General features: G+C 40.9%; 2 protein-coding genes across 3 annotated transcripts in view; one reads left to right on the forward strand and one right to left on the reverse strand.

Annotated features, from left to right (window-relative positions):
- IRAK1BP1 (interleukin 1 receptor associated kinase 1 binding protein 1) overlaps positions 1–18,771 on the forward strand; it is a 31,518-nt gene extending 12,747 nt beyond the window's left edge. Inside the window, exons 2-4 of one of the 2 annotated variants that reach the window (XM_032794924.2) lie at positions 4,875–4,940; positions 17,240–17,370; positions 18,424–18,771. In XM_032794924.2, the coding sequence (XP_032650815.1) occupies positions 4,875–4,940; positions 17,240–17,370; positions 18,424–18,694 (468 nt within the window). In that variant the 3' untranslated portion in view covers positions 18,695–18,771. Of the gene's footprint in view, positions 1–4,874; positions 4,941–8,467; positions 10,515–17,239; positions 17,371–18,423 lie in introns of those variants that run through there. The other variant, XM_032794923.1, reaches the window with a different exon arrangement.
- Positions 18,772–20,183: 1,412 nt separating this feature from the next.
- The window catches only part of LOC116833400 (F-box only protein 21-like), a 30,330-nt gene continuing 27,748 nt past the window's right edge, over positions 20,184–22,765 (reverse strand). Inside the window, exons 6-7 of the mRNA XM_032794922.2 lie at positions 21,071–21,181; positions 20,184–20,416 (exon numbers count right to left, since the gene is read on the reverse strand). Of these exons, the coding sequence (XP_032650813.1) occupies positions 20,321–20,416; positions 21,071–21,181 (207 nt within the window). The 3' untranslated portion in view covers positions 20,184–20,320. The remainder of the gene's footprint in view (positions 20,417–21,070; positions 21,182–22,765) is intronic.

Here is a 22,765-nt window from a genome sequence, read left to right on the forward strand (position 1 = left end):
TTACACAAGATTTTAATCAGAAATAAACCACACTGTAGCATTTATTTATAGAGTACTGTTAAGTGTATGCAGCACTTTACAAAACACAGAGTCTGCTTTGAGGGCTTATAGAGAAATAAAATGAGGAAATAGTCTTTTACTTAGCCACTAAGGCCCCTGGCACCCACCCCCCCACCTCCTTTTTTTAAGACATATTGCAGCTGGCAGTTAATAGTGGCCACCTTGCTAAAAATAAGCAGTGACTTGTGATAGCAGTAGCATGAGGATTCAGGGTCAGAAGCTATTTAAAAAACAAAACAAAACCCACAAACTACATGCTACTTGAATTCTGGTTTAGACATTAATGTGAAAAGCAGTTAAAGGTTTGTTCCAATAATAACATGTATTCACACCTAGTAGTTAAATAAGTATACACTGAAGGCTGGACAAGACACCACCTTTACTAGGCAACCATTTGCCCTAAGAAATCCCAAAGTATTCTCAAATCTGTTGAGTCTAATTCTGCTCCACCTTTATTAAAATACGCCTGTTAAGCAAGTAAACTTTTGTTGATCTCTTGAGTTTGCTTAAGACAGGTTTCATGCTATTAAAGTAAGACAGTCTTCTTTGCATTTGACTTGTATGTTGCCAATTTTATAAGCCTCATGCGAGGTGCCATCACAAGGTTGGATGAAAGAGAAGGAGGGATTGGAGCACAAATACCATTTGTAATTCGTAATTGCAGTATGCTTTGAATACCAGTTAACTTTATCTAGGTATTTATGGCTTTCAATTCCAGATTATCCGTCTAGGTTCATATTTTAATTAGTTGGGGCTCTTGGGAGGTGTCAGAATACACTATTTCCCATGAATACGTAGATGGGACGTCATCACAAAAACAAAACAAAACAAACTTATGCCAAGGAGGAGAAAAAATAAATATAGAATTAAAAAGTAGCGCGAACTTTTCCTGTGCTGTTTCCATTTGTCCTTCTATATACTGTTTACCATAGTGCAAAGTTAAGTTGTGTACATTTCTCCAAAGCTTTTATCTAAAGGTTTTAAAAAGGCAGTTTTTAAATGACCTGAAATGTTAATTGGTAATTTACAAATGCAAATAATGGTATAGCCAATTGCTACTGTATATTAAGGACATATATGTTCAAACTAAGTTTTTCTCCCAACTGTGATCTCTGTCTTACCTTTCATGCTGAGTAAAATGGGTTGTTTCCTTTTTAGTAAGAACCAAAATGAAGTGGAGCAAAATTTACAGCAAAACTTGACTACCTTCGGACATTTCCTTTTTCATAATTGGTTGCTCTTCACCTTGGCTTGAGCTTTCACATTTTGTTTTAGGTTGTTTTTCCATGTTCAGGAAGGAAGGAGTGGTCATTCATTTCAGCATCTATGGTGCAACCAGCAGTGGCTGCAAAGTGGCTCCTCCTAGCAGAAGAAAATTTACGAATGCAGGCTTATGGTGGTAGCAGATTTTGTAGGATTTTCATGCTTTAAGGGTAGGGGAAAATGGAAAAGCAGAGAAAGACATAGCATCACCATGTAAGACATTTAGCCTTGGACTGGCAGCAATTTGGGACAGGAACAATCTTTCCATTTTGTTTATACATTTTGTGTCTAGTACAGGGGTTGGCAACCTTCGGCATGCAGCATCAGGGTAATCCACTGGTGGGCCATGAGACATTTTATTTACATTGACTGTCCACAGGCACGGCCCCCCGCAGCTCCCAGTGGCTGCGGTTCACTGCTCCCAGCCAATGGGAGCTGTGGGAAGCAGTGGCCAGCATGTCCCTGTGGGATGCGGCCCCCCGCTTCCATTGGCCAGGAACGATGAACTGCAGCCACTGGGAGCTATGGAGGGCCATGCCTGTGGACAGTCAACGTAAACAAAATGTCTCACGGCCCGCCAGCAGATTATTCTGATGGGCCAGATGCCGAATATTGCTACCCCGGTCTAATAAAATGGGATCCTCTTCCATGACATGCTATTGCAAAACAAATAAATGATCTTTTTCTGGAACAGTGGTGGTTCACTTCAGTAACATTACAAAAATACAGTGGGTAAGCAAATTACATGTGTGATTCTTTTGAGAATAGGCTTATGGACTGATGGAGTGGATGAGATAACATGTCTTGCATGTGATCTGTTAATTATTCTGAACTGGAAAATTATCCTACTGTAAACCATTTCTTGCCCACTGAAAGTTAGAAGATGGAACAGACTGTTACACAAGTTCTAAGAACATGGCACCAAATGTAAAGTTCATCTTAAAGTGTTGCTAAAACTATTTTTTTCTGTGGCTAGTATGATTAAACTGATAGCTCCTCAAAAAGAAGAAAAAACTTACAGCAGACATAAGCAATTAAAAATAAACCAAAAAGCCTTTTCATTTTCAGCTAGTCAGTCATAATTCTAATTAAGAATTCTGCTAACATCCATTGTTCCCTCACCTTCCTTTCTATCAAGAAAGAACATCATAAACAGGAGCAAAAAATCTCAACTGGAATATTATTGTTAAAAGTTAACAATATAACTGAGCAGACATTTCTTCCACTAATTTTTATCTGGAATTGATTATTGCTGAAAACTGTTAATTTCAAATCTGGAGTGTAATGGGATAAAAATTAACTTCCTGTGGAATATTACCGAAACTGATACTGAAAACAAAATGTCTTACCACCATTTATGTTGTAATAGGACCCAAAACCACAAGATGGCAGTGTCCTTAAGTACATATGCAACCCATATAAAGTATCAAATAAGGCAATTGTACTTCAATCTGTGCAGAGAGAGGATAGGCTTAAAACATTTTGAATGGGGTTGGGGGACATTTTTCTTCTCCATAATTCAGATTACCAAAACAGCTGTTCATTATTAGTCATGTCAGCTTGGTTATTTCTATGTAATGTTTGAGAGAGGTTGGGAGAAAAGTGAAAAAGGGTTTCCTATGGCAGTCCAAATAAATGGACTACATTTCCCTATTGATATTAAAAATATTGTAGGATTTGTTTTTTTAAAAAATCTTGAAGCTATTTTATAAGCTAAGTAAATTTTTAGAATTGGATTGACTTAAGCTATCTATCCACTCCACAGGCAGCTACTTTGCTAATTTACATCAACCCTGTTCTGGCAAGAATGCTTCTGCCTGAGAAGTGCAATTTGGTCACTGTGGCCAAATCATCCCTTGGCCTTCACTGAAGAGACTGCCAAAAAGTTAACTGCATTTGAGATTTGTCTATTGGAAATTGTACTGAGATTCCCAAACTCATATTTTATAGAAAGGCTTGGAAGGATTAGCTTGCTATTGAAAAATATCCGTAAGTTCCACCATATACACACAAACCAATGGAAAAATATTTCAATTGATAGTAATAAAAACTTACAAATAGGCAGGGTAAGAAAAATGCTCCTTGAGAACTTAGAGTTTAAGGATAGTTTGTATATTTTCACAATTTGTGTTTTAACGGTTCTAAAACTTTAATTTGTTGAATCTCAACATCTGCCATTAAATAATTGATAATCCCACCCATAATTTTGTGTAACTGAAAATTTAAACTGATAAAAATGCTTAGAAATAAATATTTTGATATTCTCAATTATAAAAAAAAAAATTGAATTCTGCAAAGTCTACTTTTAAGCCATTGAACAATGGTAATAATTTGTGGAGCTGACTCAAATTGGTAACTTGAAATGCTTGTCATTACATAGCGCCATAGATCAGTGCATGCTATCTTATGTGTTCCTGACTCAAGGAATACATTGACACAAGCTTCTTTTGTGGATGAGTAAGGGAAGTGGATAAACAGTGGAGGGAAATGCTGTTCTTTTCCACTCAAAGAGGAATTCAACACAGTTCAAATGGAAAATCTGCTTATCTGCCATTACCAAATCCCTGAGCCAGCCACACTTTAGAGGTTTAGAAAGATTTAAATCTTTTACAATTCTTGATTTATTATAAATTAAACTTTTTATTGTGATGCAGTTATTTTAAAAAGGAGTGATTGTATTGTGTCAGTTCAGAATGAAGTGGGGGCTGGGAAAGAGGAAGAAGAGACTCTGAAAGGAAGTTTGTGATCTCAAAAGGAAAAATGCGGGTGTGTGTTTTGAAGCAATCACTCTGGAAATCTTTGTAAATTATGCATTTTTAAAAAAGATAGAACATCCTTCCCTTTTCTAATAATCATTTTCTCTGAAACACCCTGAGTTTTTTCCCTTTTTAATGGTGAAATTGAACAATTTAGAGGCTTTGTAGACTGAAGGAGAGGGTTTGATATGACACAAGCACCAAACCATTTCAATGTTCAAGTGTAACTAGAATCTCTTTGTATTTTATTTATATAGTGTTTCTCATGCAAACATTCCTAGTGCTTTGTGTGATCATCACTTTGAATAATACAGCTGCTGTTATGGCAAAGATAGTTAAAGGAGGTACTCCTTAAGAGGAAAAAATAACATTGCTCAATCATTTTTTAAGTCACCTATTCACTACAAGCTGCTGCTTTTGAAATCTAGAATATGGATTTGGAAAGCACTTTTCACACGCTAGTTCTCTTTAAACTTTAAACTCATTGTTTTGTGAGTCAGATGGACTGTTATGCAGTGATACGCAGCTTTGACTAACTGCCACTTATTAAAGGATTAGACTCTTATTAAAGGAAGAATTGTTGTCCAGAACACTAGACTTATCACTTTTCAAAAGAAACTTGCCACTTTTAACTGCCATCTGGATTCTAACTGAAGAGAGTGGTGTAGCAAATTTCACATGTGTTTCTGAGTTACCAGTAACACAACAATAGGGAAAGTTAGAATATCATGTAGCCTGTGAACACAAATTCTTAATTGCTTTGGTTAAAAATTATACTCTTGTACTTTGTTTCAGGAAGAAAATGTGACTGTGACAAAGGATTTTAGTAGAGTAGAAAATGCTTATCAAATGGAAGCAGAGGTATGTATTAATCATAGCAAGAGGAATAACCATGCACCCAGACATAGTGAGTTTGTAGGTTTTGTCTTTTTTCCTCAAAACTAGCAAGGGACAGTTACATACAGTACAGCACTGTACAATATGAAGCACTGTACAGTATGAAGAAGTAAAATTAAAAAGTCACCCCACAGAATTTTGCAAGAAGTAAGCTAGGTTCTGGGGTGCAAGAGCAAGATTTTCTACATTCTTTGCTGTAGAAAGGAACCCATTCACTCCATGATAACAGGGAAGCTATACTACATATGCTGGATGTTAGGAGAGCCTTGGCCTTCTATTTGGATAGGATGAAGGCCTTTAGGAAATCTCCCAAGCTCTTCCTATCAGTTGCAGAAAGATTAAAAGGCACAGCGATATCAGCTCTGAGGCTCTCTAAATGGGTCTAGAGCTGTATTAGCTACTGCTATCATGCTCGTAATTTGGTACCTCCACCTGGAATCTATACATTCCACGAGGTCAGTTTCCACCTCGGTCGCTTGAATTAAAGACATTCCTATTCTTGAAACCTGGGTGTCTGCTCATACTTTCGCAGACTACTGTCCGATTACTCTGCTTCTGTTGCCATCTTCAGCTCCACAGTATTGTAATCCATAACGGCTTTGACTCCAGAGTCCCAACCCTCCATTGGAGATACTGCTTGGGAGTCACCTACAGTGGAGCACCAATAGGGACACCACCTACAGTGGAGCACCAATACTCAAAGTAATTACTCACCTTGTGAAGTAACAATGGTTCCCCACAACCAACCCACTCTCCATCTACTTCAGAATTCCCAATAGGGGTTCTACAGTAGAGAAGGAACTGAGGATGGTTCACCCGCACATTGCTAATTAGCCTCGCAGCAGAGCACAAGGGAGGGAGGAGAGCGCACGTGTGGACCAAATGGACATTGCTACTAAAGATCTCTGATCAGAGGCACAGGGTGCACACACACTTATAGTGGAGCACATAGACACACATCTTGAAGAACCATCATTACTGCAGAAGGTGAATAACTTTCTCTTATGTGGGTAATCCCACTGACACCAAGGGGACTATGCATGTGAATAGGGCTTTGCATGAGTAGCCCCTTACCAAGCAGGAAGTGCTGTACTGGGAGTCAATCCAGCTAAGGAAAAGCACCATTTTTTTCAGTCTATGAACCTTTGCAATACAGCATGGTAATTAGACCACTATCCAATAGCTCAGGGGTCGGCAACCTTTCAGAAGCAGCGTGCCGAGTCTTCATTTATTCACTCTAATTTAAGGTTTCACGTGCCAGTAATAGTTTTAATGTTTTTAGAAGGTCTCTTTCTAGAAGTCTATAATATATAACTAAACTATTGTTGTATGTAAAGTAAATAAGGTTTTTAAAATGTTTAAGAAGCTTCATTTAAAATTAAATTAAAATGCAGAGCCCTCCTGGACCAGAGGCCAGGACCTGGGCAGCATGAGTGCCACTGAAAATCAGCTTGTGTGTCACCTTCGGCACCTGTGCCATAGGTTGCCTACCCCTGCAATAGCTTGATAACGTGTTTTGTGGAGGGGACCTGGAAGTTTGCATCACTAATAGTTACTTGCAACTCCGTAGTGAAAGTACAGTTCCATTTTGCACTTAAAGGAGGGAGAGAGCTTCTTTGGTTTGTATGAAGAATATATTATATCCACCTCAAACTTACAGCACCGAGTACAGAAATAATGTTGAGAATTCCCCTATTTGTTTTTAGGAGTTAAAATTAAACTTGGCCCTTTAAGAAATATATCAGTATTTTGCCTTGGTCCTGAACTATCTTAACTGAATACTGCAGATGCTTTAAACTTCCCATGTAGTTGGAAGTAATTGAAGTCTTGTGAATGGTCTATATTTGAAAAATTAAGGTATCAAATTGTTTTTCTATAGACTACAGCAAGACTTAGGTCAACAGCTGAACTAATTCTTAAATAGTCATATTGATAGAACTCAACCAATCGCCAGTTTTTCTCTACCATTTTCTGCAACCCACCATTTCCCGCAGTTCTGCTAAGCATGAGACTGCTCTCGTCACTGTCGCTTCCTGTGCGGGTTCAGAGCTGCAACACAGCTTGCGCTGGCCCAACCCTCCTCCCCCCCAATATCCTGCTTCCGCAGCAGCAGTTTGCTTAACTCACTCCTTTAAAGTTACTGTTTAGGCTGTTTTTTGGGTAGTTTGAGCATTTTGGTTTGCTTCAAGCCTTCTGGTCCAGGATTTGAGCAGCCTGGTGGACATAGCAATCTACAGCCTCCATTGCCCCTTCTCAGACATGGCAGACCAGCAACTTAAGCAGTGGGCAAAATCAAGGTGCGCTCTATGCAAGGCGGCAGTTTTCTCAGGTGTTCAGCCAAAGACGAAAGATGCTCAGGCTGCTCCCAGTCAGAGGACTTAACTCTGCTAGAACACAGAGCTCTGAATGGGACAGGCAATATTGGGTCCCCTACACACCCAAAAAGCAGTGACTCCACCACAGAGAAACCCAACCAGGAGACATAGGGCAAAACAGACAGAGCCTCTAAGGATGAAGAGGATTTCATCCAGCTTACCCAGGAGGTACGTCCTGGAGTAAAACAGGACTGCAAAGATACGAACCCTACTCAGATACTGGTCCCCACACAAGTACTGAAGTGGGCCTTTGTTTCCCTGAGGAGAGATGCCAGGCTCATAACTAACTACTACCTTCCCAATCCAGGTCAGGGAACTCAGATAAGGAGATGCCACCCTGGAGGAACAGGACTCTGATGGAGAAGGCTCTGACAGAGAATGCTGTAGAGGGCTTTGGGCACTGCCTAAAGCAAGTGGCAAGAAACTGCGTTCTGGCCATGCCATAGCAGCCATGCTCACAAACCGTGCCAAAACCCGCCAGAATGAAAGTACAAACAAACAACAGATAGAAAGTACAAAAAAATTACGCAGCACTCCTCCTCTGACTCAGATTCCTCGTCTACCGAGGAAGGAGAGCTGTCAGGCTCTGAATCTGAGCAGGACTCAGGGAAAATGTAGCAAAAATATTTCCCCCCACCCCCTCATCCCGCCAAAAAATAAGTTTGAGGGCATGTGCAAAAGATTGTGTCCACAATATTTATCCAAGCTCCTGAGCACAAGCCTTGAAGTAAATACCGCCCCTCAAAATCCTCCCTCAAGGTTCTGATTCCCCATCACTCCTTTTTTGGAGGCATGATTAGGGAGAAGTGAAAAACTCAGCAGGAGTAAGACCATTAACATATATGACCTTAGATTTTTACAAACTCCAAGAGCCTAAATGTTCTATTAGTGAGGTTTCAAAAGTAGATACTGCAGTAGCATCCTTAGCAAGATACATGATTATTCTGGCTGAAGGGGAATTCTTTCCCAAGGACCCCACAGATAGGGAAGTGAAGGCCACCCACACTCTGGCAAGTCAAGTATAATTAGGCAGGCCAAAAAACAACTCAAAGAGCAACTAGCAAAAGATACAAAAACTAACAGCAAAAATTGCATTTTTTTTGTTTCTCTTCATAGGACTGTAGGCGTCCGTTCAACCACTGCAGTAGAGTAATTGTTTTCTCCTTATGGGGAGAGTACGCTCCCTGAGGGGCATGCCCAACTCCCCAGAGTTCAAATGCTACCTTACTTGCAGACTTTCTATACCAGTTTCGGATGGACACTTTTTGTGCATCCACTGTCTCGGCAAGACACGTATACCACAGAAGTGCTCGCATTGTCACAATCTCAAACCAGGAAGGCAAGAGATCTCCAACTTAAATTCCTCCTCATGGAGAAGTCTCTCTGTCTAGTGTCTCAGCCTGAGGTATGGACCCCTCCTGGTCAGAGATCACCAACTACAGTCTTTTACAGGGGCCCTTCTTCCACGGTTCAGGCTTCCGATCAATTCACCAAGAAGGTGGCAAACAAACAGGGTACAACGTCCCCGACTCAGGAGTTGGCCAAGAAAGGGCACTCCTCCAATGGGCAAATGGCTTTGGTACCAATCGCACTGATCCTTTCAGCTGCCGAAATAGTGGGTCCCTCCAGCACCGTCGGTACCAAGAAAACAAAATATGCCAAGTGGCTGAGCTGTTTCACAGGCAGCAAGGGGAAACTGAAATCCCATGCTGCGCTACCAGCAGAGCTGATCAAAAACCCAGTACAGAGCATCTTGGCGCTTCCACAGATGATCCACCACCTAGCGCAGACACCATGCACTTGAGCTGCACATTGGCACCGATGAGCAGATCAAACCATCCGGTACCGACTCCTACTACGCCAATGGTACTGATGCCATCCACTTTGCAGCAATTCCTATGCCAGGAAGACCTCACTGTCTCCTCGATACTGGAGTCTACGTAGCATCCTCGGAACCTAGTCAACCCAGTTCTCCACCTCTTTTCATCCCGCAATTTTTTAGCAATGATGAGTATGGAGACAAAGATGTTCTACACTCTCCACAACATTCTTCCCCTGTGAATGCTCTCATCACACCTGCTCATCTGTACAAGGCAAGGGCTACCTCATGGACCCTAAGGACCAATCCAGGTATGGGCATCCTTGGATGCCACCTATGCCCTTCACTCCAGAGTACCCATTTTAGAGCCCGTGGACAGCATACTTACCACAACAACAACAACACAGACTTGCCAGCCCATCCAGAGCAAGCACACATCATTCATCCCTATCAACAGCACAGGGACCACCTGAATCTAGAGAACGGGGGGGAAGAGGAGGAGGAATTCTTTGACAAGGACAATCCACCTGAAGCTCACTTCTCTTCATCTTTGCCTGATGACACTATCATGCCCCTGCCTCCCAACACAGGAGATGGTTTGAAACAATTGCAGGATCTCTATAAGAGAGTTGTGAGCTCACTGGACATTTCCCTTAAAGAGGTCCAGGAGGCACAATATAAATTAATAGACATATTGCACACATCGACATCCTCCAAAATCGCCCTTCCAACAAATGATGTGATTATGGAACCAGTAAAGTTATTCTGGCAAACCCCAGCAACGATCCCACCCACATGCAAGAGATCTGATAAAAATTACTGCGTGCCCACAAAGGGAACTGAATTTCTCTTCTCACATCCAATGCCGAACTCATTAGTGATTGACGTGGTCAATGAATGGGGCAGACAAGAATATCCAGAAACATGCCCTATGACAAAGATTGGAAGCAGCTCGACGTTTTTGGCCGCAAAGCATACTCCTCTCTGACCTTATACTTGAAAATAGCTAACTATGAAGCATTACCAGCAAAATATGACCACAATAATTAGGCAAAATTCTCTGAATTTATTGAATTTATTCCAGAAGATTTAAAAAAAGCAATTCAAATCAATTCTATCAGCAGGTCAACTCATAACCAGAACAGCATTCCAGGATGCTCTGGATTCTGCTGATACAACAGCGAGGTCCATAGCCACCATGGTGGTTATGAGAAGGGCTTCCTGGCTCCATCTCTCTGGATTCCCAAAGCCGATACATTCGACACTTGAAGACCAAAGAATCTAAGCTATTTGCGCCCAAAACAAATGAGTCACTACACATTCTCAAGGACTCGAGGGCAACACTGAGCTCTCTCAGCATTTACATACCTAGGACCAAAAGAAAACAGGGAAATTGTCAAAGATCCTGACCCCCCTCTATATGCACAACGCCACAGATATTATGAGCATCGGGGCAGAAGCAGAAAACATTGAGAGAACAATCTACTCCCTCAAATACTATGTGCTAGCCATTGACCTCCAGACAACAAATTTGGCTGAGGGCCTGAGAACCCTGTATTTTTCAATGCTGGAGCCATCTACAACTTGCAAAACCTTTGGAGATTGCCTGCTTCCATTCTAACAATCTGGAAAAATATTACAACAGACAGATAGGTATTGGAAATTATCGGGACTGGTTACTTCATCTGCTTTACCTCCAAGCCCCCTACCCACCCTACCACCCCGTCCCTCTTCAGGGACTCCTCTCATGAACATCTACTGTGAGAAGAGGTAACCCACCCCATACATCTAGGAATAGTAGAACTCATACCAATGGAATACAGACGAAGGGAATCTATTCACACTATTTTCTCACACAGAAAAACCAGGAGGGTGAAGACCCATCCTCAACCTACAGCGAGTCATAAATTTGAAAACACAACGATTCAAAATGGTCACACTAGGCACCATGATTCCAGCACTAGACAGGAGAGACTGGTTCTCAGCCCTCAACCTCTAGGATGTGTATTTTCATATAACCATTCATCCATCACATTGGAGGTTTCTCTGCTTTGCAATATGACAAGATCATTTTCAAGACAAAGTCCTACCCTTCAGCCTCTCCAGTACCCCGCGGGTATTTTCAAAGGTCCTAGCCGTTGTAGCTGCCTACCTCCGCAGAAAAGGAATCCTGAAATTTCCATACTTGGATGACTGTCTGCTGAAAGCACCAACATGGCAGACAGCGTTAGAGTCCACTAGATAGGTGATAACTCTATTTACGAGGTTAGGCCTTCAAATAAACATAGAAAAATCCACTCTGACACGAGCACAAAAACAGGAGTTTATTGAGGCATACCTCAATTCCCCTGAAGCAATGGTCTCTCTACCAAGAAAATAATTTCTCACTTTACCCAACCTGATCTCCATGATGCGAAACAGTCCACAAGTGTTTACCAAAACCTGCCTACAACTTCTAGGCCACATGATTGTCATGACCTTCGTCATCAGACACTTGCAGTGTCTACAAGCCTGGCTCCGGACAACTATGTTCCACACAGGCACAATATAAATGAACGCCTCACAATGCTGGACAAAATAAAAGACTCTCTCCCTTTTATGATGGACATACCCATACAACATTTGGAGGGGGGTGCCCTTCGAACAGAATCCACCAGCGTTTACCATCACCATAGATGCATCCCTTCTGGGTTGGGAGGCACATCTAAACCCACACTCTATCCAGGGCCAGTGGTCCACAGTGGAATCCCATCTTCATATAAACCTTTTAGAATTATGAACTGTCCGAAACACCTACTCCCACTTCTTACTGATCATCAAAGACAAGACTGTACAGGTCCTTACAGACAGCATGGCTTGTATGTTTTACATAAACAGATAAGGGGGAACATGACACTTCCTATGCATGGAAGCCATGTGACTCTGGCAATGGTGCATCAAGCACAATGTCCATATTTCAGCATCGTACCTACCTGAATGCCAGAATACCACAGCAGATACCCTGAGCAGGAACTTCTCTAAGGACCATGAGTAGGAGCTGGATACATGTTCTCCTAAACATTTTTCAGACCTGGGAATTCCCAACAATAGATCTTTTTGCAACCACACAAAATACCAAATGCCTGCAGTTTTGCTCCAGAACAGGACTCGGTCCATACTTTGTCAGCGATGCCTTCCTCACTAAATGGAATGCTCCCCTCCTGTACGCCTTCCCTCCCACCCCTCTCCTAGCTTGAGTGCTTCACAATAACAGACAGGACAGATCCAGAGTGATCCTAATAGCCCACATGTGGTCTCAACAAATGTATCCTTACCTTCTACGGATGGCGGCGTGTCCACCATGCACACTCCCGCTTCTGTCTCAGCTTCTGTCTGAGGACACAGGACACGTCCTCCATCCGGATTCTCAAAGACTCCAACTCAAAGCGTGGTTACTTCATGGCTCTCAGGATCTGAAATGACATGCTCCACAAACGTACATAACATTTTGTTAAACAGCCGAGATGTGTGTCCCCCTGTGGGTGCTCCACTATCATTCCTCCTCCCTTCTACTTCAGAGTTTTGCACTAATGGTCTGCAGTAGAGAAGGAACAGAGTGGGGGTTGGTCGCACAGTGCCAGATAACCACCTGAAGTGGTGTGAGATGGGGGTCACACATGTGTGACCCAACCGGGAACTGCTACCATAAATCTCCAATTATGAGCACAGGGGAGCACAAACACCTAAAGTGGAGCACCCACAGGGACACACATCTTGAAGAACCTATGTTACTGCATAAGGTAACTTTCTCATCTCATCTCTATCCTTCACAAGTGGGTGTATAATGGCTTCTGTACTATCAGAGACTACAAATATACTATAGGAGATAACAAAATGGGCAGAAAAGAATCTCTCTTCCCAGGTGATACACATAAAAGGGAAGTTGAATCAGAAAGCAGACTGGCTCAGCCATTGCACAGTGAACAGAATAGTGCCTGAACCAGGAAGTCTTCACTCTGATCTTAAAGATGCTTGGTTTCCTCTTGGTTAATCTGTTTGCAAGTTACAAAAACACCAGCAGCTAAAATACTTTACCGGGGAATCAGATCCCAAGTCCCTGGGAACAGAGCCCTGTCCCACAGGTGCCAGAAAGCTTGTGATATGCATTCCTGCCCTTCCCTCTCATAAGAAAAATAATTTAAAAGATAAAGCAGAAACAAAGAAAGGAGATAGTGATAATTCTGTATTGGCCAAGGAAACCCTGGTTCTCTGATCTGATAGAGCTGAAACTGCAACCACCATTACAGTTGCCACCCAGACTGGACATCCGTGCCCAAGGCCCTTTCCTCCAGACCCAGATCATCTTCAGCTGAGAGCCTGGTTATTGAACGGGAAACGTTAATAGCACTAGGCCTATCTTCCAAAGTGATCAGGACTTTGTATGAGTCCAGGAGCATCTCCATGATAAAAGCTTATTCCTCCATCTGGACCAAGTTCAGCATTTGATGCCAGGAGAGCAATGCTAATTCAAGAGATCTGGAATTCCAGCTATCCTGGACTCTTTCAAAGAAGGTATAGATAAAGGTCTTCAGTCCAGCACCATAGCTCGCCAAGTATCTGCCACTAGTAGCATTCTATTCACAGGATCCTCAGGTTCTTTGGCATGTAATCCCAAGGTAGTCAGATTTGTCAGAGCAGTCAAACTGGCAGTCAGACCAGTCTTCCCTAAATGGGTCCCACCACTGGTGTTGAAAGCCCTAGCCACTCACCCTTTCAAGCCCCTGACTTGTATATCAGCATTTTGTCTCTCCATCAAAATCTGTTTTCTGGCTGCCATCATGTCTCCTGGGCAAGTTTCAGATCTGGCAGTCCTATTTATGCAAGGACCCCACTGAGTGTTCCATGAAGACAAGAAGGTACTGAGAACTGCTGTAGTTTCTCCCCAGTGTGAAGTCTGCTTTCCGTAGCTTGCAGGAGATTATCCTTCCTTCCTCCTGCTCAAAGCCACAGCACCCACCCAAGAAGCTGGGGCACAATTTAGATGTCAGAAAAACACTGAAATCTACATCAAGTGCACAGAATCCACAAGGTCAGGCCCTGTTTGCCTTCTTTCACCTGAAATATCAGGCCCTGTTTGCCTTCTTTCACCTGAAATATCAGGCCCTGTTTGCCTTCTTTCACCCGAAATGTCAAAGGCTCAGAATCTCCAGGCTGTCTCTGGTTAGATGGATCAGACTGTGCATTGTTGAAGCTTACAAAAAGTGTCAGGCACTTCTCTTTCAGAAGCTATCGAGGCACACTCCACGAGATCCATGGCAACCTTGTGGGCCAAATGAGCATGTGCCTCTACCACAGATATATGCAGCGCAGCCACATGGTCGCTGATTAACTTTCTGTCCTCTGCAAAAGCCTCCTTTGGCAAAAAGATGCTCCACGCAGTGGTCCAGTAGTGGCCTGGCCTTTTGGTCAATCCTCAAGGGGGAGGAGGTCTATTTAACTCTTTTTCTATTTACCTTTTCTTGTCTCTCCCTACTCCTGTACACTGCTCACTACTTCTCACGTGTAACAAAATTGCGGAAGACACTGGGCTGCAGAATGAAAAATTTCTTACAATAATTTCCTTTCTGCTTGAAGCACCTCCCACAATTCTACCCACATTGGTGCCTTTCTGCTAAAGATCGGGCTTTTATTTGCATATTTACCATGAAGGGAGTTGGCCTGGTGTACAGTTAATGCATTTGTCATTGATGTTATGCTTATAAATATTTTTCTCTAAGTTTTTCACACAGCTTTGGAATGACTCACCTGGCAGAAAGTGGGGAAAGGGGGCGTGGCCAGCATGAGCTGCACTGCAGCTTTGAATCACCACTGCAGAGAGGAGAAGAGCAGCCCTGTGCGTAGAAGAATTGTGGGAAATGCTTCTAGCAGAAAGGAAATTATCAATTAATTTTTTTTCCATTTGATGCAACAATTCTGTGAATTGTAATGACTCAGTGGTAAGAGGAAGACTGGACAGATGCAGTAAGTTCTTACTGGCAGGTCACTTGGCCCAGCTGTTACTGTGTTTAAAGAGTCATGACTGCATACTAGCTTGGGCACCAGTGATAGCTTCTTGGCGCCACTGTGCATTGAGTTACTGCTATAGCAGGAGCATAGGGGGAGTCCTCAAAGCACACAAATATCAGAACTCACACTGGTCCTGGGCCCACCTTATTTACGTAAGTAGAGTTCTCTCTCTAACAGCCTCTAAACAAATGAATCATTTGCAAATTGAGAGTCACATTAACCAGTATGTCTTTTGGATTCTTCCCAGAGTCATGCAAATGTAAAATAGTTGTAAACCCTGTTTAACTGCATGGTTTAGGTGTACCAATAAATCTGCCTTTAAATGAATAAATTATTTAAGGTTGATAGTGCACATCATATCATAAGATATATTGCATGGCAGCATTCTCTTTGTGTTTCTTGTTTAGTGTTTGTATGAAACTAATAGTTTTAAAAAAGACTAACGAAATTCCCAGACGAAAAGCTATGTTACAACAGAGTTAAGAGGATACATCAGTTACCTGAGGACAAAACATTTTATCCTATAGTGATGACACAGTAGGGAAGAAATATGAAAAAAAAAATCATGTCTTTAAAAATCAGTTAAATCTAACCATGAATCCTAAACACTAAAATGCCTGAATCATAAATATATAGTTTTTGCACGACATCAGTACAGGACAGAGTTAAGGATGTTTTGGTGTCTTAACTGTGCACTCCTTAACATGTTTGACTTTTTAAATGTAACTCAAATTCCTAGATTTTTAGTGCTTGGTTTTGGGATAATTACAACATTCCTTTAATTTTTATTTTTACCCTTAAGTTACTAAGATATACTCTCAGCTTTAACTATTTTTGGAAGGGAGGAGTAGGGGAACACAGATTTAAATAGAAGTTATTATTTCTTGGATTTTAACCTTAAAAATGTGATGTGGTCTCCTTATCTCAAAAAAGATATACTGGCATTATAAAAGGTTCAGAGAAGGGCAACTAAAATGACTAGAGGTTTGGAATGGATCCCATATGAGGAGAGATTAAAAAGGCTAGGACTCTTCAGCTTGGAAAAGAGGAGACTAATGGGGGATATGATAGAGGTCTATAAAATCATGAGTGTTGTTGAGAAAGTTAATAAGGAAAAGTTATTTATTTGTTCCCATTATATAAGAACTAGGGGCCACCAAATGAAATTAATGGGCAGCAGGTTTAAAACAAATAAAAGGAAGTTCTTCTTCACACAGCGCACAGTCAACTTGTGGAACTCCTTGCCTGAGGAGGTTGTGAAGGCTAGGACTATAACAGCGTTTAAAAGAGAACTAGATAAATTCATGGAGGTTAAGTCCATTAATGGCTATTAGCCAGGATGGGTAAGGAATGGTATCCCTAGCCTGTTTGTCAGAGGGTGGATATGGATGACAGGAGAGAGATCACTTGATAGTTGCCTGTTAGGTTCACTCCCTCTGGTGTACCTGGTGTTGGCCACTGTTGACAGACAGGATACTGGGCTGAATGGACCCTTAGTCTGACCCAGTATGGCCATTCTTAGGTTCTTAAAATTTAATATTACTAAAAGATTAGTCACTAAACACTAAGTTTAGTCTTTTTGTAAGTGCATGTAAGAGTGCCTAGAATTACACTGCAATTTTCCTTCCCGCATATGCGCTTCATCCCGTTTGCCTAGTTTTCTGAATAAACACTCATGAAATAGTAATTGGCATCTGTACTTTCCCTAAGCTGGCTTCAAAATGTAAGAATTAGGGACACATGGCTCGTGACATCTTAAGGACACGTTTTCTTTCTCCAAATTGCGAACATACCAAATTTCTAAAGTTCCCCACAAAGAACGTATTCTGAATCCATTATTTTAATTCTGCTGCAAAACAATGATCAGTTTACTGGAGGGTTGCAGACATCTTCTAGGCAAGTAGTAGTGGAGGTATAGGGCTAATACCCTCATTTGTCCTTACATATCAGGTTTGCAATGTACCCTTGTAATTAAGTCACTGAAAAGAAAGTCACTTTTCTAATCCACTTATGTTTACTAACAGGTCTGCATTACATTTAGTGATTTTGGAAAAATGCAGAACGTTTGCAACTTACTCATTGAGAAACTGGGTAGTTCTGTTACCATCAGTCCACCTCACTTCTACCATACAGCAGAGGCTATAGACACCCTTCGGTAAGTTCTCCCTCTCCTCTCTACAGAAATGCACAGCCTCAGGAAGCATTTACATAATACATAATCCAGAGTGTTTAAAAAAGGAAACAATAATAGTCTCCCTGTTGCCCACTCCTGCCTTATACTTAAAGGAAAATTCAAGAAACTTAGAAAAGGTTATACATTTAGCTTGCAAATGGTAACGCTTAATCTTTCATGGAGACTGCAGTGTCCTTGTATAAAGGCAGGAGGTAACAAGCTTTCCCATAATTTCAGTAGGAAAAACAATATGCTTTTAACATGCTCAATCAGCATATCTGGTTTTTCAATGGAGTTAAATCTAAACAAATTAATTTTAGTTTGGGATTTGTATGGGAAGGTACAAGCATTTAACAGGCTCCATCCACTTCCCCAAGTGCTGCTGCTGTCCTTCCTTCTCTTAGCTGTTGACAACAAACTTTGAAATATACCTTTCTAAAGAAACTCCACTTCTATTACTTTGAAGAGAAAGAAAAACTTTCTAACATCAAAACATCCTCCCACAGCACCCCAGCCATAGAGGGAGAGTTAATTTGCCATGAATGACATGAGACAAGGACTCAGTGGTTGATGAAGGAAGGTGCCTGAGGAGATTGACTATATTTATCTGTTTCTCTTCCCCTAATTTTTCAATTCCTATTGAGATGAACTAAAAGAGCATTCAAAAGCCTGCTTTTCCCATTGATACCATCAAAAAACCCTTCTCCATCTCATCGGAAGTTCACACTCTTCAGATGGGCTTGGCTACATCCAAGAAACAAGTTCAGTCATCCACTGCTTAAAAAAAACATTGAAATTCTCAGAGGTGTGGTTATGAGTAATATGTATTCTAAATATCTAGCCATGAGTCTGTTAGCACACTGGAGTTTTCCCTTACAAGCTTCCTCCTCCACCTGCTCCCCATGTTTAACTATCAAGCATATGAGTAGGGAAGTAGATGTGCCTTGTATCTGTTTAGTCACAAAAAATAATGTTTGGCAGGAGTTTCTGTGCTATGGTTGGATCAGCTAAGCTCCCTTGCTTTTTACCTCCCAGGCGTCAAGTGTGTCTTGCTGCTGTTGGGAACACACGTCGAAAAGCTCAAGAGGTCTGTCGACTGTTCGGCCAGTCACTGGGAAAACCACTGCTTATCAGAGAAGAGGAAATGAAAGAATGGGAAGGACAAATAGACAGTCACCCATCCAACTCCTCAAACACACTGACTGTGCAGCAGAGAATCCAAAGTGCCACTATTTATGCTTCTTCAAAAATATTTGCTATTTTTGAGATAAAGAGACAAGAAAAGAGAAAAAACAAACTTATCTAGAAGCATGTTAAAGCATTTTTCTTATTTGTCTCTGACAAATCCTGGAATAAATGTATGTACTTTAAAGTACAAATTTATTCAGTTTTTCAGACCTGTATCTTCCTCTGTAAATGTTCAGAAAAAAATAGTTATAACATTAGTTTTCCACCCCACATCCCCTCCAAAAAATAAGACCAGATTGTTCTCAGAACTACCTAGAGAGAGAAAAATAGTTTTATCATGTTTTTTCAAAGAAATTGAAGGTGGATACCTCAAGCTACACTGAAATAATTTCAGAGTGGTAGCCATGTTAGTCTGTATCAGCAAAAAGAACGAGGAGTACTTGTGGCATCTTAGAGACTAACAAATTTATTTGAGCATAAGTTTTCATGGGCTAAAACCCACTTCATCGGATGCACGCAGTGGAAAATACTGTAGGAAGAGATATATACACAGAGGACATGAAAAAATGGGTGTTGCTGTACTAACTATAATGAGAGTAATCAATTAAGGTGGGCCAGCAGGAGAAAAAAAAAAATTGTAGTGATAATCAGGATGGCCCATTTCCAACAGTTGACAAGAAGGTGTGAGTAACAGTGTGTGTGTGTGAGGGGAATTAGCATGGGGAAATAGGTTTTACTTTGTGTAATGACCTATCCACTCCCAGTCGTTATTCAAGCCTAATTTAATGGTGTCCAGTTTGCAAATTAATTCAAATTCTGCAGTTTCTCATTGGAGTCTGTTTTTGAAATTTTTTTGTTGGAGTATTGCAACTTCGAGGTCTGTAATCGAGTGACCAGGGAGATTGAAGGAGGGCTCAAAGGCTTTATACAGACTTCATGCCATCACTAGTATTCCTCCCCTTTCTCCCACCCTTATTTATAGTGGGTAGAGTTGGGCAGGACACCAGTAGGAAGCTCATGTATACAGCTTTTTTGTATGCTAAAGTAAAAAGGCCTCAAGCACATTTATTTTCTCTCTTACACCTGGAGAAAGACTGATTAAATATCAGGTTTCTTAGATATTAATGTGCGTCTCAAGAGTTGGTCTAAACATATTAAGCAAAGATAAGTAGCTCAGTGTACACTCCTTCAAAAAAGTACCGGTAGCTATTCACATTATTTCACAGATTTACTTACTGCAAATATCTCCAAGAACTTGTTAACATTTAGTCCCAGTTGGCCTCTATCTAGATCACTGCCCTTCAGCTAGATTGAATATATTACTTTTGAAGAAACAGTGCACGCTAGACTATTTAGCTTGCACAAAAAGCTAAAATATTTGATGTGCAGAACGTTTGGTGCTGCTAGTTGCAATGCAGCTATATTTAAAGCTTTCATCCCAAGCTAGTGAGAACTAAATTATTCATTGTCCTCAATTCACAATATTCTGATTATATATATAGACAGAGAGAATGTTTTACTTGAGTAACCTCAACATAATGCATTCAATATGTAATGCATTCAGTTCTAATGGAACTGAAATAAGCCATTAACATATGTTTTATGCTAGAAGTTCAATTTTATTTCTTTAATGAAACAATTTACAAATCAGTTTTACCCTGGTTTCCATTTGTCCCAGTTTAAAAAAGGAATGTACGGCGCAGTTGTACATCAGATGCACAATTTACATATAATGTTAAATACTTCAGTCATGGGGGTAGATTTTTCTCAACCATGGTTGCATAATGTATTTAGATCCATCATATCTACTGAAGTAAGTTGTCAGATCAGGATTGCGTATCTGCAGAAAGAATTTTACAAATTGATTGGTAACAACATTACTGAAAAAGGCTGGTGGTTTAGCTGTACTGTAGCTATTAATATTCGTTTTAAAAAAAAACTCTTGAATAGCTGTTAGTTATTGTTTCTGTGGCACAAACTCAGTGAATTTAAAACTTAGAAAAGCATGTACAAGTACACTGTATATATTTTAGTTTTTCAAGAAGTCAGAGCACTTTTACAAATAAGCCTCTCTTCAGTCAGGTAGTTAGAGATAAGGAGACTAAGTGATTTGTCCAAATTGGACTGTCAGTGGAATCCAGAAACAAAGCCCATCTTTTGCAACAGCTTGTTCACAACAGACACCAAATTGATATTTTAGAAAATCTCAAGGTCAAACAACTGGACCCTAGGAAGGTGAAAGTAGGCAGCACCTAAATAAGATTATTAGCATTCTATATCCATTGAAGATATGTATACAAAAAGTATAGCAATATCATTCCATTTTCACCTGTACAATTTATGTAATATTTGCATATCTGCTTTTCCTATGACTGTTCTCTACCATTTCAGAATGTTGACATATTTATTCTATACTGAGTAGGTCAAAGACCTTTTTGATTACAAAAGGGTAATAAGTTAAAATTACAAAGGACTTCATGCTTAAAGATACTACCTCTAATCCCATAATAATTGTTATCTCCTCCTCAGGAATATAAACTGTAGACTTGCCAAAGCCGTTGGTTTGGTTAATAAGAATTCGGTAGTGAGGAGTATCTCTTAGACCCTGTAAAAGAACAAATAAAAATAAGTCACAAGAAAGTATTCACATAAACATGTTATACTTCAGGAATAATTCCCTTAAACACAGACAAAGTCCTATCCCACTAACATCTTAAATCAAAATTTAAGAAAAAAAATAGAGTCCTGTAATAAGTTAGCCTTATGGAAATACTTGACCTTTTACACAGGCAAACTGCTTTTATTTTGTGGCAAGTTTCATCACTATTAACTTCTATTTTACATTTAATATAGTTATACATTTCTTATTAAAACCATATGATAAAACCCTCCTTGGCATACCTGAAGCACTTCTGAAAAGTCAAGATCACAGAGGACAAGATCCTCAGACTTTGTTTAGTCCCATCTGTGCTGCCTCAAGTGGAGAAAAGGGGACTTAGAACTGCTAAGGAAAGAGAAATTTCTTATCCTGACAATTTTCTGTTACCAGATTCTCTCCAAATTCATTACTAATGGGCTACTGCCCCCCACCTATGCAATTCAGAGACAGTCCAGTGCTGTTGCTGGAAGCTTCAGGACTAATCTCTGCCCTTCAGCTCAGGCCACCAAAAGAGTTCTTCTACAGTTGTAGCAACCCATTATTAACATTAAGGCAACTTGAGATAATTTATTAAATTACCCTTAAGACGTCTCACTTTAGAGAAAATTTTCAATTTATATTCTGGTCACTTCATAGAATTACAGAATATCAGGGTTGGAAGTGACATAAGGAGGTCATCTAGTCCAACCCCCTGCTCAAAGCAGGGCCAATACCCAACTAAATCATCCCAGCCAGGGCTTCGTCAAGCCTTACTTTAAAAACCTCTAAGGAAGGAGATTCCACCACCTCCCTAGGTAACCCATTTCAGTGCTTCACCACCCTCTTAGTGACATTTTTTTTCCTAATATCCAACCTAAACCTCTCCCACTGCAACTTGAAACCATTACTCCTTGTTCTGTCATCTGGTGCCACTGAGAACAGTCTAGCTCCATCCTCTTTGGAACCCCCTTTCAGATAGTTGAAGGCTGCTATCAAATCCCCCCTCACTCTTCTCTTCTGCAGACTAAACAATCCCAGTTCCCTCAGCCTCTCCTCATGTGCCCCTTGTGTTAGGGTGGGTTAAATTTGGAGAGAAGCTGCTAACAGAAAAATTATCTGGTAAGAAATTTCTCATTCTGTTGCACAGCTTTTCTCCTCATTTATTACTAATGAGATGTAGAGAACAGTGAATCACAGAAGTTGGGGGAGGAGGGAAAGGATAACCAGAGTTAATTATAGTAGAACAACAGGCAGGAATGAAAATCCCTATCCCTCCCCCCATATATAATTTTATAAACTAAGAAGTTCTTGGCTTGCGAACAGGGGACAGCCAACAGGGGAGTCTGTGAGGGAGTTTGGGAAGGAGTTGGGGAAGCCGCTATGGTGAAGAGGAGGCGCGCTGCTTGTGCTAGCACCCCTTCTGTCTCCTCCACCAGCGCCTGTATCCAGACAGACATTCTGTCCATGGATGTCTCTACCCAGATCCTGGTGTGGACTTGCAGGGACTGTGGCCTGCACTTCCCACTTGTTCACCATCAGGCTGGGGGGGGG

The sequence above is a fragment of the Chelonoidis abingdonii genome, chromosome 3 (genome assembly GCF_003597395.2).
Source record: "Chelonoidis abingdonii isolate Lonesome George chromosome 3, CheloAbing_2.0, whole genome shotgun sequence".
Classification (NCBI taxonomy): domain Eukaryota; kingdom Metazoa; phylum Chordata; order Testudines; family Testudinidae; genus Chelonoidis; species Chelonoidis abingdonii.